The sequence below is a fragment of the Cucurbita maxima genome, unplaced genomic scaffold, assembly GCF_002738345.1.
Source record: "Cucurbita maxima cultivar Rimu unplaced genomic scaffold, Cmax_1.0 Cma_Scf00022, whole genome shotgun sequence".
Classification (NCBI taxonomy): domain Eukaryota; kingdom Viridiplantae; phylum Streptophyta; class Magnoliopsida; order Cucurbitales; family Cucurbitaceae; genus Cucurbita; species Cucurbita maxima.
Window position 1 is genome coordinate 3,508,234 of NW_019272038.1, and position 16,094 is coordinate 3,524,327.

Sequence of the window (16,094 nt, forward strand, 5' to 3'; positions counted from 1 at the left end):
AAAAATTGTAATTTAATGAATTAAAAAAAAGATATTTATTACAAAATGAACCAATTATCCGTCGTGCGGGTCTTAGGGCTCCATTAGATTTCGCTATTTCCGGGCCCAAAATCTCTGCTTCCGGACTTTTCCCCTTTTTATCCAATTTATTTAATTTCACTTCTCTCCTCCGATTCAAGTCCGCGTTCATCTCCTCTCTCTGTCTAATTTCCACTGTCGTTGCAGAGGTCAAATATTTGGCTGTTTTTTTTTCCCTCCTTTTGCTTTCTCTCCTCCCTTCTTCCTCGCCGTGTTTCTCGATCGGTTGTTCATTTTTCTCTCTATCAATCTTTCACTCTCTATCGCACTTGTGGCGCTTCCAATTCGAAGGTGAGAGCTGTCGGCCATGGACGGAGGTGCTCCCTACAATCCACGTACTGTGGAAGAGGTGTTCATGGATTTCAAGGGCCGGAGAGCTGGTTTAATTAAGGCTCTCACTACTGGTCAAGTCTTACTTTGTGTTCTTCCTTCGAAATTCTTTCGCGCTTTTGTCCTTTTGCTTTTCTGGTTTTTATTGATTTTTTTCCTCTCATAATTTCGTGAGATTTTTTTACCAGTTCTGCTTTTCTGGTTGCAGATGTTGAAGAGTTCTACCAGCAATGTGATCCTGGTTTGATTTTATTGCTGCTCGTTTATGTTTTTAGATTCTTGTGTGCGTTGTCCGAAAGAGATGTTAGTAGTTTCTTGCTAGGAACCGAGATTTGACCACTGCAAAGTTCAACTAAAGAGATTATAAAATCGATGAGTTTTGATGTTTTCATCGGCCTAATTTTCTAACCCAATTTGTCATTTCTTTCTTTAGTAAGCTGGAAGTAATTAGCTTTAATGTTAATATTGTGATAGAATTAGCTTTAGTAAGGAAGAACTAAGCATGTAGCATTATTCACTAATTTTTAACACATTTGTCACGCGTTGTGTCTATTTTCAATGGAATTCTTGTTTGAATTATAACCTAAATTTTCTTAAATTACAGAGAAAGAAAATCTCTGCCTTTACGGGTTTCCTAGTGAGCAATGGGAAGTCAATTTACCTGCCGAAGAGGTGCCTCCAGAGCTTCCAGAACCTGCGCTGGGCATAAATTTTGCTAGAGACGGGATGCAAGAAAAAGACTGGCTATCCTTGGTTGCTGTGCATAGTGATGTTTGGCTGCTTTCTGTGGCATTTTATTTTGGAGCTAGGTTTGGATTTGATAAGACAGATAGGTATGTGTTATCCTGACCTGCACTTCGTTATTTTATAGATGTAGCGAAGGCCTTGGTATGAGCTTCAAGCCTCTCTCTGTCTTTTAATTGTCGTTGAGTTGTTCTTAATATAATATTTGATTCAATGGTTTCTCATTTCATGTGTAGTGGGAAACTGTTTTGCTTTGCCGTTGGATTCTTTCTTTGGGTATTGGTGATAGGTAGATTGTAAGCCCATGCATGCTTTCTATGTGCTAAAATTTTTAAAAATGGAGTTCTTTTGTGGTATGTTATAACTTGGTTAGGTTATGGATTGAATTTGTATAGCCAATCTCTTTCTCACAAGGGTTTGCAAACTGTTTGCATTGTGTATTTCATCACTTGATTTTTGTTTTTTTTTTTTTTACTTTTAAATTCATCACTTCTTTTATATCTACTTCTAAATGAAAATATACTAAACTAATGCATATTTTTAATACAAAAGGGTATTTTATAAAATGTAAATTTAAGCAAGCATGCCTTTTGCCATGCTCCTGTCCTGATTTTATAGAAAATGATGTGCAGTGTCTGGCATGCTGTGGCTTCGTAGGCTTTATTTCCTTGATGTACATCGCGAGTTTTTCCGAGTTGTCCTCTTGACATGTTCTTATAAAGTTTTTGATTTCACACGTTTTCATCAAGTTTTGTTTTCCAGATTCTATTTCAATGTTTGACTTCCAGATTTTTCATTTGCATTTCACATGTTTGATAAGATTATCCTAACTTAAATGCATAAACTAGGTTCGCAGCTGAGGTAAAGGATGATTAATTTACTTCAGGCTTCATTATTATGATGGGAGAGTCCCATGTTTTACTTTCTCTGTTTTGTTCCAACTCTCAAGGTGTAGGATAATCAGCATAAACACACTTTACGTTCTTGTGGTTTCTTCATTACAACAGGGTCCTTGACATGTTCTGTTGCTTTTGTTGCAGGAAGCGTCTATTTAATATGATAAATGATCTTCCAACAATATTTGAAGTTGTGACAGGGACAGCCAAAAAACAAGTTAAGGATAAATCATCAGTTTCAAATCATAGCAGTAATAAATCTAAATCAAATCCAAAGGTTTGAAAGATATTTTTAATCCTGCTTTCTCCCCTTTTATTAGTTTTTTTAGCCTCTTCAACTTAAAATGGCCAAAGACACTACAACGACTAGTTATTTTTCATTTCTCTAATGGTTTGGCTGAGGTGCAGCCTTGTAGAAACCTTCTACCTGCATCTTAGATGACGGAATCACGACCTTCCACAATGGTATGATATTGTCCACTTTTAGCATAAGCTCTCATGGCTTTGCTTTGGGCTTCCCCAAAAGGCCTCATACCAATGAAGATGTATTCCTTACTTATAAACCCGTGATCATTCCCTAAATTACCAATGTGGGACTCCCTCCTAACAATCCTCAATACTGCATACTATACTACAGTAGGATAGATCAATATGTGATTCAATCCATGATGGAGGCAACTTATTAAGCATAATTTTTGGCATATTTTTTCAATGTTCAGCGGAGTTCCGAACCTCAAATAAAAAGTACGAAGGCAGTTCAATCAAAAGATGAGGATGAGGAAGGTTTGGATGAGGAAGACGAGGAAGAACACGGTGAAACACTTTGTGGAGCTTGTGGAGAGAATTATGCATCAGATGAGTTCTGGATTTGCTGTGACATATGTGAGAAGTGGTTCCATGGGAAATGTGTAAAGATCACTCCGGCAAGGGCAGAGCATATTAAGCAGTATAAATGTCCATCTTGCAGCAACAAAAGAATCCGACCCTGATGTTGTTTAATTGTTAGCACCACCAACTTCCCCTGCCTCCCAAAACCAAAGCAAAAAGAGAAAACAAAAGGAAAAAGAACCAAGAGATGTCAAAGGGTTCTGCTTAGGATCTCAGCTTAGACGGCTAATTGTGTATTAGGATTAGTTTAAACTTTACATTAGGACACTATACATTCTATGTGTATTTGTGGACAGAATCCTTTTTGCTCAAGTATTGTATGAACTATATGTATTTTGTATGTGCTATAATGTGTTCTTGTCAAGGCTTATATTTGACAGATGCCTTGCTCTATTGTACATGCCGTTCGGGTCATGGGGACGCAACCGGGTGAGGTTTGGTTTGGTTTGGTTTGATTGGCGGGTTTATTATGCATTGAAGATTAGTTGCCCTCACATTCCATCTCATACCAATTTTATAGCAATTGACATAAACATGGTTTATTTGCCCTAACGATCTCTCTAGGGCTCAATGTTCTTGCTGGCACACCGCTCGAATGTTCTTTGCTTACACCAGAAGAAGATACTCTCTTTGTCACTGTTAAAGTCTTATGCGCGTGTTCAAGTATTCTTTTTCACTGTGTAAAGGTATTCTGAAAAAGAGCTAGCTACTGAAACTGAAACTGAACATATCCTTTCTTTACCTTAGCTTCTTACTTTTTTGTTTGCCTCTATCTCGATAAGCTGAACCCCTGCCCGCGGAACCTGAAGCTTGTAAGCTTCACTTCCTCTCTTCAGTGTCAGTTGAAAGAACCAATGAGAGCTCACTGTACATAGCAAAATACAAACACGCTTTAACTTTGAGGTTTCTATAATTGAATTGATAAAAGTAGTAACTTTCAGTTTTTTTTTTTTAAAGTTTTTTTTAATTATCCTATCCTCAAGAACTCTTTAGATATGGTCTCAGTTCATTCATGTATCATGAATGTAATGATCCTAAATTTTTACATACTTATAGTTACTATTAACATCTCATGCTTTGTTAAAATGCGGAATATATCTCTTAAAAGAAAACCTCATTTCTAGTATAAATGTCAAAAACATTTAAAACATTATCTTCTTTGAAAAATACAGTCATGATCTTACATGTTTTACATACAAAGTACTGAAATTTAGAGAAAATAAAAATAAATACAAAATAATTTAAAACGATGAAATGCAAAACAACATATTATAACTTAAGACTAGAAATTTAAATATGAGTCTACCCTATGCATGTGTCATAGTCTTTGCTTGCGATGCTGCCTGTACATGTGTGCCTTGTGTTTACCTGAAAAATGATGTGGCACATAGCCTGAGTATTTCAAAAAATACTCAGTAAGTGACCCCACTATAGGGCCATGCAAATGCAAACACATGTAAACCCAGGGGGCTCGCACACCCCCTAGACCCTCTCTGGTCAATCTAATCTATAGCGACGTCCGGAGGTTAGCGGAACCCCTTGGTGTCAGGCTCCCCATGAACACCTTCATCATTATATTGTGCATGTATGTATTCATCATCTATGAGGAAGTATCCCTATGCTTATGAATACGCAACATGCATGAGGTCCCTCTAATTTCCATCCTATCATCTCTTCTGACACAATCCTCTAGTCTCATCTCTTTGCTACATGAAGTAATACATGCTCGTTGAATATTTATATTAATATCATTTTCATGCTCTTAGAGTTGTGTCCTATGTTGGTCTATTGACATGATGAATGTGTCACTCATCAACATATAGCATGTTTAATACGAAAAATATCAACATATTAAGACAAACGTCATGCAATCATCTTACTCATCATATTGCCATAAAGTGCATCAAGCATATCAAGTACGTCATTCATGATGGTGTTAATATAACACATGCGGAAGCAATTTGGATCTTAGGCACTCTAAGTACATCAATTATAGTGAATTAGCTAGCATGTTCAAAAGCATTAAAACTCAATGAGTTTGAATACTAACTTTTTGTCGCTCAAGTTTCTTTTTTCTCACGAACCAGTTTCGAACCACTATTAGTGTCTTCTCCACTATTCTCCAGCCTTAGAACGGGATTGTGGGATCCGGTGAGTGACTAAACTTAGGAGGGATTTAGTATATATGAAGAGAGAGTTTGTGAGAGGTTTTTCTCAAGGTTTTTTTTTCCAAAAAAGTCAACTTTACACGTAACATGATCACTCTATTTATAGAGTCATGTTTGTTTGGGCAGGCATGCAAGTTTGGTTAAACCAAATTTTGACATTCAAAATTCCACTAACATGTATTTTTCCATTAAATGAATTTGACTTCATTTTGATTCAACAATCAATTTGATTTATTAATTTCAAATTAAAGTAATATTAAATGATTAATTAAACTATTTAATTAATATTTAATATTAATTCAAATGCCAATCCCAATTAATTTCGACACATGATTAAGATATTTAAATCTTATTTAAATATCTTATATTCTCTCTTTTTGTTTAATTCGTAAATAAAACAAAAAATCGGTTAAATATATCGTATATATATGGAGTGCATTCTCCCTAATTTGAATTCGAACACTTCGAACTTACTCATCACATTGTTCTATGGTTTAGTCCGATATGAGCTAGCAGAGGGACCTAATGGACCTATAGATCATGGGCTCCAATGATCCAAGATTACCCGGTTAAACTCACTAACCTTGTTAACCAACATTCGTTAACTACTACGATATTCCACTATAGCCTAGTAGTTGCACTCTCCTCACTATAGATATATTTCTGTCCATTTGATATAACCATGATTAGTAAGTCGATCCTTCACAGGTTGTTCGTAACTAGAGCTGGGTCAATTTACCGTTTTACCCCTGAAGTTACTTCTTGTTCCTTATGTCTCACTGATCCTTTAATGAACAATTGGTTTGCGGTCCAACCAGTAAACCGAATCCCTCTTAGGCCAATGAGAGGGTGGGGCCCCTTGCTCAAGACCTAGAGTCAGTACTTAAGGGAACTACCTCTCTTCTATCCCTAAAAGTGGGTAGGAGTAAATTCCATCTTGCACCCCACGTCCCCACCCATTTACCCAGTCTTACCCCTGAAATGGGAGGCCTATTGAGTCGGCGAACTTGAGCCACTCTCACCCATGCAAATCTAAGGATAATTCCGAATAAACAAGAGTTTATGGTTAGCTCAAGATTAAGATCGAGTTACCTAGGTCATCGAATGAAAAGAAAATTAATCTCAACAGTAAACGAAATTATAAAGTGAGAGTGATTTTCTTCATGGTTCGATCTTATGCAATACTCATTGCATAGGACGCCCCCTCTCACATGTCTCCACATATACAATTTAGTGATCACATTGTTTATATCATATACAAAAAGTGGGCCGCATCCATAGTGTCCCCAGAATAAGATACTCAGCCTTATCCTTATACTATAGATCATTTTGACTATATACTTGAACTTGATCAACTCTTATGTCTCTACATATAATTCAAGTAATCATACTATAGCCAGAGTATTCTTAGTTTATTGGATTTAGATTAATGATCGTAAAATTCACTTTATTCAATAATAATCTTTACTAAATAAACAATAGTAATAACTTTATTGAAAATAGAATATGTTTTTGTTTACAAACTATGAGTTTTAGGACATAAAACCCAAAAATTCATCGAAACATATATAATACACACATCATCAAACATCACAACTTTTACGTCATCATATACTCATACATCATCATAACTCATACATCGTCATATGCTAGTATATAACATCATACGATACAACTCATACGTCATAAATTGTAACTGATACAACTTCTAGTCTATCTTACAGTAAGACCATTTACCTGATTAACTTAAGCTGGTGTCACCAATTTATCCTGAATGGAAGTTCGATTTTGTTCTTTGAAATCGACCATATTAACTATGTGAGCCTATGACATCAATTTTTAAATTTCAAACTTTTGCTAAACTATTTGGCTAAATTCTATCATGGTTCATGTGTTAGACTTTGTGCCGTCCTTTTGGGAAGGCAGTTGGTAGCTATATCCACAGCTAACTCCAAAAATTATCTAAAAATTTCCTTTCAAAAAAAAAAAAAAAGAAAGTAAGACCGGAGAGAGTGACAAATACAAAGAAAAGTAGAATAAACAACAATGTTCAAAGTCTAAGCTTTTAAATGGAATGATTCAATTCTATACAAAATGGTTATATGTGGTTACAAAATGGTAAAACCGAATACCAAAATGCAATAAATTTGACTTCGACTTCTGACTCAAACATAGTCTACAATTCAATTAACACGACCAAATCTAAACAAATTTTTACTCGAATTTCTTTGAATCTTGAAATTTACGTATTAAATAACATAACACCAACATCCCTATCAATAATAAATTACTTTTTTTTTTCTTTCAACTCAATTCAATACTCTATTTTTGAAGTCCTATTAATTCTCATCCCGTACATGTCACATTCATAATTAACACCCATCACCGGTACAACTTGGTATTCAACTTCCTTAAATTTCAGCAAGTTGTCTTCCACGTGGCTCAGATCCATGCCGTTAATATATTTCCATCTGCCGTGACATGGACGGTTCCTAAGGCTTTGACTTGGTCCAATCGAATCAGGATGCCTTTTGCATGATACTGAAATATTTGCGTCTTTGATTTGGTCAACGTCGGCCTCCCTCGATTAACAAGTATTATATATATTTTAAAAACTTTATTTTTATACGTAACGCTTCAATTATTCTTAAGCTAACTTCGTCTCAATTTTTGCTATTATATACTTTATTTACAAAAATATATATAAAGTATTGAACTTATATTTTAATATATGCTAAATCTATTTGAATAATAACGGGACTATGTTAAGTAGTTTTCTCGACTATATTCATAATATGTACAAAAAGACAAGATTTTGAGTTTTGTTGGTTGAGAGGTTAAACCGTAGGTGAAGACCAAACTCGTCAAACAAAGTATTCAAAACCTTTCTATGACTTATGCAATAGTTGAATGACTATTTGACCGTAACAATAATCAATTCCAAGACGTAAGGTGGAACTATGTTTCGGCAAGTAGAAGTAATACAAGTTATTGATCTAATTTTCTCGTAGATAGGTGACCTTAGAAATTTTCATTCATATGTTAGTTTTAAAAATTTATGTGTATTTTTTTTTAATTTTAAAAAGTTTAAAAATTTTAATTTTTTTTTTAAATGGATGAATATTTTACTAATTATGTCCTTCCAAAATTAATGAAATGATAATTATTATTATTTTTTTTTTTTTGGAAGTGGGCTCTATAAAATTGGAAAGTTTAAAGTTATTTTTAAAATAAAATAAAAAATTCATAAGTATTATTAGTATTTTAATTTTAAGAAACCTTTCAAAGTCTTAATAAATTCCAAAAATAAAATAAAATTGGATTTATTTTATTTTAAAGCATATGTAATTAGTAAGTATTTATTTGATTAATTTTGAAAAATAAAAATAAAATTACACACATATTTTCCCCCATAAAATTGGACATAATATAAAAAAAAAACCATCGCCATGTCCTTTTTCTCATCAGTAGCCTTCACCAAGAAAGGCTTCATTAAACCTTCTTTTTCGTGTGGCGAGTCACCGGAAAAATGAAGCCAAATCAGGGCAGCCGCCGGGCTCTGTGGTTCATCGCAGGCTGCTTGTTGTTGGTTGCGACGGCGGGGGAGGCTCAGAATGTGAGCGTGGGGGTGGTGTTGGACATGGAGAGCTGGGTTGGGAAGGTGGGGCTGAGCTGTATCGACATGTCGCTGTCGGAATTCTATGAAGCTAACCCTCACTACAATACTAGGGTTGTTCTCCACCGCAGGGACTCCGCCGGCGATGTTGTTGGTGCGGCGGCCGCAGGTTTCAAATCTGAACTTTTTCTTTTTATTGCTGCCATTTTATTTATTTTTTAAATGAAGACGAGTTCACTTTTTTCATTACTATGTTACTGTCGGTGGAACGTATATGTAGTTGTCGGATTTTTATTTGAGAGTATAAAAATATTTTTAAGTTTTGCATTTTACATTTTAATATATTTAAACTTTTAAAAATATTCTTGACAGAAACTGTTAATTTGTTTTTGTTTAAATAATAACGTTCAATTTTTTAAAATATTAAAAAATGTAAGTAAGTGAGTTTTAAAAGTTCTATTTATATCTTTCATTTTTAATTAAAAAAAGGCATATTTAAACTAATTTAACTACATTAAAAATTTAAAAATACTCAAATAGTTAAATGTGTTAAAGCTGTCTTTAGCCTTTCATGGATTTTTTTTTTTTTTTTTTTAAATTGAAAAGTATTAATGATTTTTTTTTTTTTTGAAGTTTAATAATGTTTCATAAATAATAAACTTTTGGTTAAATTATAAGGTTAATCTTTAAAATTCAATTTTTAATTTTATATTTAATACATTCTTAAATTAAAAAATATCCATACATCTTTACCATATTAAAACTATTAAATTTTATATTAAATTATATATTTAATGAGTTCTTAAATTTTAATTTATGTATCTAATAAGTTTATATGTTTTGAAAAATATCAAAAAGTTTAGAAAACTAAACCAATTTAAAAATTTTTTGAAAAAAAAAGAGTAATGAAAACGAATGAAGATATTAGATTAAAAGGTTTTGGGGACCAAATCAAAATCTGTGAAGCTAACAAAATCCAACTTTTCCAATGTTTAATCATCAATCAAACCAATGAAAATTGACTCATTTCAATCTTTCTTTGAAAACAACCTTTGATGGAACAGCTCTTGACCTCATAAAGAACCATAAAGTTGAAGCAATTTTGGGGCCAACCACTTCAATGCAGACCAACTTCGTGATCAAGCTCGCCCACAACTCTCATGTCCCCATCCTTACCTTCACCGCCTCTAGCCCCTCTCTCGCCTCCCACCGCAGCCCTTACTTCTTTCGTCTCACCCACACTGACTCTGCTCAAGTTGCCGCTATTAGCGACCTGGTCAAATTCTACAACTGGAGACAAGTACGTGTTAAATTATTGTTCAATTACAGGAATTGGCTGTCCTGCAATTTAATCTTTATTTTTTGTATCTATTTAGGTCGTTTTGATCTACCAAGACGACGAGTTTGGAGACGGGATATTACCGTACTTGATCGACGCATTGCAAGCCGTGAATGCACGCGTCCTATATCGGAGTGTCATCGATCCAACGCCTACCGAGGATCAGATCGAGGAAGAGCTTTACAAATTGATGACAATGCCGACCAGAGTGTTGTTGGTGCACATGTTGCCGTCTCTGGCGATTCGCTTATTCGCTAAGGCCAATGAAATTGGAATGATGAGGGAAGGCTACGTTTGGATTCTGACTGACGCCACCACCAATTTGCTCGGTTCCATGAGCTCCTCTGTTTTGAAGTCCATGGAAGGAGCTTTGGGAGTGAGGACATATGTCCCGAAATCAATGGAGCTCGACCGTTTCAAAATTAAATGGAAACGGGAATTCGTAATGGAAAATTCTGTCCTCAACGACCCACATTTAGACATCTTCGGACTGTGGGCATACGATGCAGCTCGAGCACTGGCAATTGCAATTGAGAAAACAGGGGTCAAAAACTTCACATTCGAAAGCCCAAATAGATCTGAAAATCTAACAGATCTTCAAACTTTGGGGGTGTCTCGAAACGGGGAGAAAATTGGGGAGGCCTTGTCGAAGACGAAGTTCATGGGGCTGACTGGAAATTACGAGATCGTGAATGGGCAGCTGCAATCGGCGGCATTTGAGATTGTGAATGTGAATAGTAATGGGGGAAACAGAGTTGGGTTTTGGAATCCTGAAAAGGGGTTGTTGAGTTCGAGTGAGACGATGACGGTGATTTGGCCGGGGAATACGACGGCGGTGCCAAAAGGGTGGGATTTTCAGACGACAGGGAAAAGGTTGAGAATTGGGGTTCCAGTAAAGAAAGGGTACATAGAGTTTATGAAAGTGAAAGGAACGGAGGTGGAAGGGTATTGTAAGGACGTGTTCGATGCGGCAATAGCAACGCTTCCGTACGACGTTCCATTTGATTACATTCCCTTTGCACTTCTGAATGGATCTAGAGCAGGTTCCTACGATGAGCTCATCATGCAAGTTTACAAAGGGGTCAGTATGTTTGTATTCATTTTATTACTTCAACTCTGTGGACTAAAATAAAGTATTGATGAATGTGTGGTTTATGGACAGGTCTACGACGGTGCAGTAGGAGACTTAACCATCGTAGCAAACAGATCCAAGTACGTTGATTTCACCTTGCCATTCACAGAGTCGGGAGTTTCAATGATCGTTCCAACACAAGCCAACTCCAAGAACAGAGCATGGCTTTTTCTGAAGCCTCTCACTCTAGACCTTTGGATCACAAGCTTATGCTTCTTTGTGTTCATAGGGTTTGTGGTTTGGATTCTTGAACATCGAATCAACCCAGACTTTCGTGGTCCTCCCACTCATCAGATCAGTACCAGCCTCTGGTACTCCTTTTGCACCATGGTCTTCGCCCAAAGTAACCACATTTACTCACCCATTTGTTTTGATGAACTAAATTTATAATTCCCGAATATATTTAACTATTTAGCATATTTTTCGACCCATTTATACTTTCAGGAGAGACTTTGATAAGCAATTTGGCGAGGTTCGTGGTGGTGATATGGTTCTTTGTGGTGTTCGTTCTAACTCAGAGCTATACGGCGAGCTTGACTTCTCTGTTGACAGTGCAAGAATTACAACCCTCCATTACAAATATAAATGAGCTTTTGACGAAGCAGTCATGGGTGGGATATCTAGAAGGTTCATTTGTTTGGGGGCTGTTGAACTCGGTGGGGATTAAGAATCTCAAGTCTTATAAGTGTCCTGAGGAACTCGACAAGTTACTAAAACTAGGAGGCTCCAATGGCGGCATTGATGCTGCTTTTGATGAAACCCCTTACCTCAAGCTCTTCCTTTCCAAGTTTCCTAATAAATACATTACGGCTGATCCCACGTACAAAACAGATGGATTTGGATTTGTAAGTCTTTGTCTCTCTTCCTGATATTAGAACACAATTATTTTAGGGGGATTATTTTGATGTCTATCATGATGATGACAAACAGGCATTTTCCATTGGCTCACCATTGGTCGCAGACATATCAAGAGCGGTGTTAAATGTGACAGAGAGTAGGAAGATGAACCAATTACAAATGAAATGGTTTGGTGATCAAGGCAATTCATGGTCTTCCATCCCAAAAGTTACTTCTTCCCGGCTGAACCTAGACAGCTTTTGGGGTCTATTCCTCATTACCGGTACTGCCTCCATCATCTCCCTCTTCATCTACTTCATCATTTTCCTTCGCAAAGAACAACACACGCTCCATCACACCGCCAATGAAGGCTCCAACTCTTCCATTAGGAGTAAAATTCGAGCCCTACTCAAAATCTACGACAAAAGAGACTTGACTTCATACACATTTAGAAAGAGTAATCCTCCAGAAGTAGTAGACAACAAGATTCAAGCAAACCACGGTAACCCTGTTGGCACCTCACCAAACTCGAATTACTTGCTAAGTCCATCGAATGATTCGATCCATGACACGAACCATGAGTTCTTTAGGTCGGAAGATTTGAATCCAAGTAATCAAGCCGTAGAAATGGTGGTCCATACAACAATGGAAATAGTTCATCGGAGTTAGAAGTACCGTTTGGGATTTTAGCAAGTTTTTTTAATGTATTTTTGAAAGACGGGTGAATTGGAATATTAAACTTTGGAGTTAACTCAAAATTAAAATAAATACTAATAATAGAACGAAAATATTTTAAAAGAAATTTTGATATCCATTTTATAATAATATCTTAGCAGGGTCTTGATACATCTTTGTACTTTCAGGGTGGAACGTGTAAGTAGTATCGTGAGCTTCCGTCATAATATCCTTAAGAATTTTCTTGTCACGGGGAACACACAGGCGGTTTTTCCACCGCAAGCCCCCATCTGAAGAGATCGAGTACCTCACTAGTCTTTTTGTCTCTGTCTAATTCCACACTTTCCCAAGGTGTTCATCAGACCTCTGAGCGTCAATAGTTCATTTTCGCAAGGTGGGTTGCATGGTCATTTGTGTTATCTGTGCAGTACCACCTCTAATTACAACATCGATTTCAGCCCTCTCCATCTCATCCTGTATTCTTTCCTGCTTAGTGATCTTCGCGGAAGTATGAACCACCTTTTTGTTCAATGCGTCCGCCACGACATTGGCCTTGCTTGGATGATACAGGATCTCAATGTCATAATCCTTTACTAGTTCCAACCATCTCCTTTGTCTCATGTTAAGCTCTTTATGCGTAAATAGGTACTTGAGACTCTTGTGATCAGTGAATACTTAAATTTTCTCTCCATACAGATAATGTCGCCATGATTTTAGTGCAAATACCACCGCTGCTAACTCGAGGTCATGAGTGCGATAATTTCGTTCATATTCTTTCAGTTTTCTAGAAGCGAAAGCTATCACTTTACCCTTCTGCATGAGCACGCATCCTAGATCTTTTACCGATCCGTCGCTGTACACCACTAGATTCCCTGAACCATCTGGAACTGTGAGGGCTGGTGTTGTCACCAACCTCTCCTTGAGTTCCTGGAAGCAGTGTTCGCAAGCTGATGTCCACACGAAGGGCTTGCCCTTCTTGGTCAACTGAGTTAGCGTCGAAGATATTTTGAAGAAATCCTAGACAAACCTTCTGTAATATCTAGTTAGTCCTAGAAAACTCCGTACTTCAGTGACTGTGGTCGGCCTTGGCCACTTTATCACTGCCTCTATCTTAGCTTGGTCCACTGTGATTCCTCTACTTGACACCACATGGCCCAAAAACGCTACTTCAGATAGCCAAAACTCACACTTGAAAAACTTGGCGTACAGTTGCTGTGTTCTCTATACGGTCAGAACTTTTCTCAAATGCCCTTCGTGCTCTACTTCTGACTTGGAGTACACCAGAATGTCATCAATAATCACTATAACAAAAGTGTCTAAGAATTCCTTACACACCCTGTTCATTATCTCTATGAAAACGGTTGGTGCATTGGTAAGTCCAAAGAACATGACGAGAAATTCATAATGTCCGTAGCGACTTTTGAAAGCTGTTTTGGGTATATCTTCTTCTCTTATTCTCAATTGATGATATCCTGGCCTCAAGTCAATTTTGGAGAATACCGTTGCTCCCTGCAATTGATCAAACAAGTCGTCGATCCTCGGGAGGGGGTACTTATTCTTTATGGTGACCTTATTTAGTTTTCTATAGGCTATACACAGGCACAGGGATCCATCCTTTTTCTTGACAAACAGAACAGGGGCTCCTCAGGGCGATACACTGGGTCGTATGAAACCCTTATCTAATAACTCCTGTAACTGTTCCTTCAATTCCCTGAGTTCTGCAGGTGCCATTCTGTAGGGTGCCTTGGAGATCGGCGGAGTTCCTGGTTCTAGGTCGATCCCGAAGTCAACTTCCCTAACAGGGGGCAAACTTGGCAAATCCTCAGGAAAAACATCAATGAATTCTTTGACAATGTGTACTGACGAGACTGTCTATTCATTTCTACTGTCTAGGGTCACACTGGCTAAAAATGCGCTTGCACTGCGGATCATCTTTCTAGCCTTTAGTGCAGTTACGACACTTGGAGTTCTTTTGGAAGTGGCTCCCTTATATGTAAAACTATCCCCTAACGGGAATTTGAAAGTAACTATTCGAGTTTCACAATCTATTAGAGGGCGATTCTCGCCTAGCCAATCCATACCCAAAATGACATCGAAGTCATGCATGCTTAATACTATTAAAGAAGCTTCTATGACACGTCCCGACACTGTCACACTACCTCCCTTAACTCTATGAGTAGCCATTAATAACTAGTGTGCTGGGGTGGACACTGATAGAATGGTCTCTAAGGGTTCTTTTTCTAGGTGAGCTAAGTCAACGAATTCCTGAGACACAAACGAGTGTGTGGATCCTAAATCAAATAGTACCAAAGCCAAATGACCAAAGATGGGTAGTGTACCTGTAACAACTGCGTCAGGCGCGTCGGCTTGCCTTCCTGTGATTCTATGGGCTACAGCTCGCCCCTGCTGCTGTTGGGCACCTCGACCCCTTTGATTCTTTACTGCAGGTCGGTTAGTATTATGATCTCTCCTATGAGGATAGTTTGCTACAAAGTGTCCTGTTTGGCCACAACTGTAGCATACATCAGTGCCTTGTCGACATTCCCCTAGGTGAGGGCGCTGACACTTTGGACATGGGTCCCTATTCTGTGTTGGGGCTCTTCCGCGGTTAGCAGTGCCACCACGGGGTGGTCTGCCAATCCTAGGATAGTTCTGATTTATCTGTTTCCCTTGAACTGCGATATGGGATTTTTGGGCTGACCCTGACTGTAATTTGTCAGTACGAGGCGCATCAATGAGGGTCGCCATTTTGAGGGCTGCTGTGTAATCTGTTGATGCCTAAGAGGCCACATAACCTCTAATGTTCTCCCTTAGACCGGCGGTAAAACATTCCGTCTTAAGCTCTTCAGTACTTACATATATAGGGGAGAATCTTGCCAATCTATTGAATTTTAGATCATAATCCTCCACAGATTGGTCACCCTGCTGACATACATAGGGGAGAATCTTGCCAATCTATTGAATTCTAGATCATAATCCTACACAAATTGGTCACCCTGCTTGAGTTCATGAAATGTTGCCTGCAGTTTCATTCTAGTAGCGACTAGTATTTGCGAAGATATGCCTCTTTGAACTGACACCAAGAAATATGCTCTCCAAGTGGTGCAATCATTTTTTTAGCACCCTTCCATAAAAAAATGAGCCTCTCCTTTCAACATATAAGTTCCGCAATGAACTTGATATTCCAGCAGACAGTTTATGTAAAAGAAGGCTGTTTCCATAGCCTCAAGCCAGTTTTCAGGTGCAATGGAGTCTATTTTGCCACCTTCAACGAAAGGCGGGTTTTGCCTCTAGAAGTCTTTAAGATAACAAGACTCCACAGTCATAGTCCCAGAGTCTCTGGTCTGTTGCAATTTTGTCTGTTGCATTGCTGTCTATTGTAATGTTGTCT

The 16,094-nt window shown here is 37.5% G+C and overlaps 2 protein-coding genes across 3 annotated transcripts; both read left to right on the forward strand.

Annotated features, from left to right (window-relative positions):
* Window positions 1-160: 160 nt before the first annotated feature.
* LOC111496393 (PHD finger protein ALFIN-LIKE 4-like) lies at window positions 161-3,334 on the forward strand. Of its 2 annotated transcripts, none has more exons than XM_023146804.1 (5): window positions 161-482; window positions 617-649; window positions 1,013-1,241; window positions 2,193-2,325; window positions 2,768-3,334. In XM_023146804.1, the coding sequence occupies exons 1-5, from the start codon at window positions 386-388 to the stop codon at window positions 3,035-3,037; spliced, it is 762 nt and encodes a 253-aa protein (XP_023002572.1). In that variant the 5' UTR covers window positions 161-385; the 3' UTR covers window positions 3,038-3,334. The 2 variants fall into 2 exon arrangements, with proteins under 2 accessions (XP_023002572.1, XP_023002573.1); XM_023146805.1 differs by having other exon boundaries at window positions 164-482; window positions 2,193-2,265.
* Window positions 3,335-8,590: 5,256 nt separating this feature from the next.
* LOC111496544 (glutamate receptor 2.1-like) lies at window positions 8,591-12,778 on the forward strand. The gene is made up of 6 exons (XM_023147016.1): window positions 8,591-8,889; window positions 9,785-10,020; window positions 10,097-11,140; window positions 11,222-11,534; window positions 11,636-12,036; window positions 12,122-12,778. The coding sequence occupies exons 1-6, from the start codon at window positions 8,634-8,636 to the stop codon at window positions 12,695-12,697; spliced, it is 2,826 nt and encodes a 941-aa protein (XP_023002784.1). The 5' UTR covers window positions 8,591-8,633; the 3' UTR covers window positions 12,698-12,778.
* The last annotated feature ends 3,316 nt before the right edge of the window (window positions 12,779-16,094 follow it).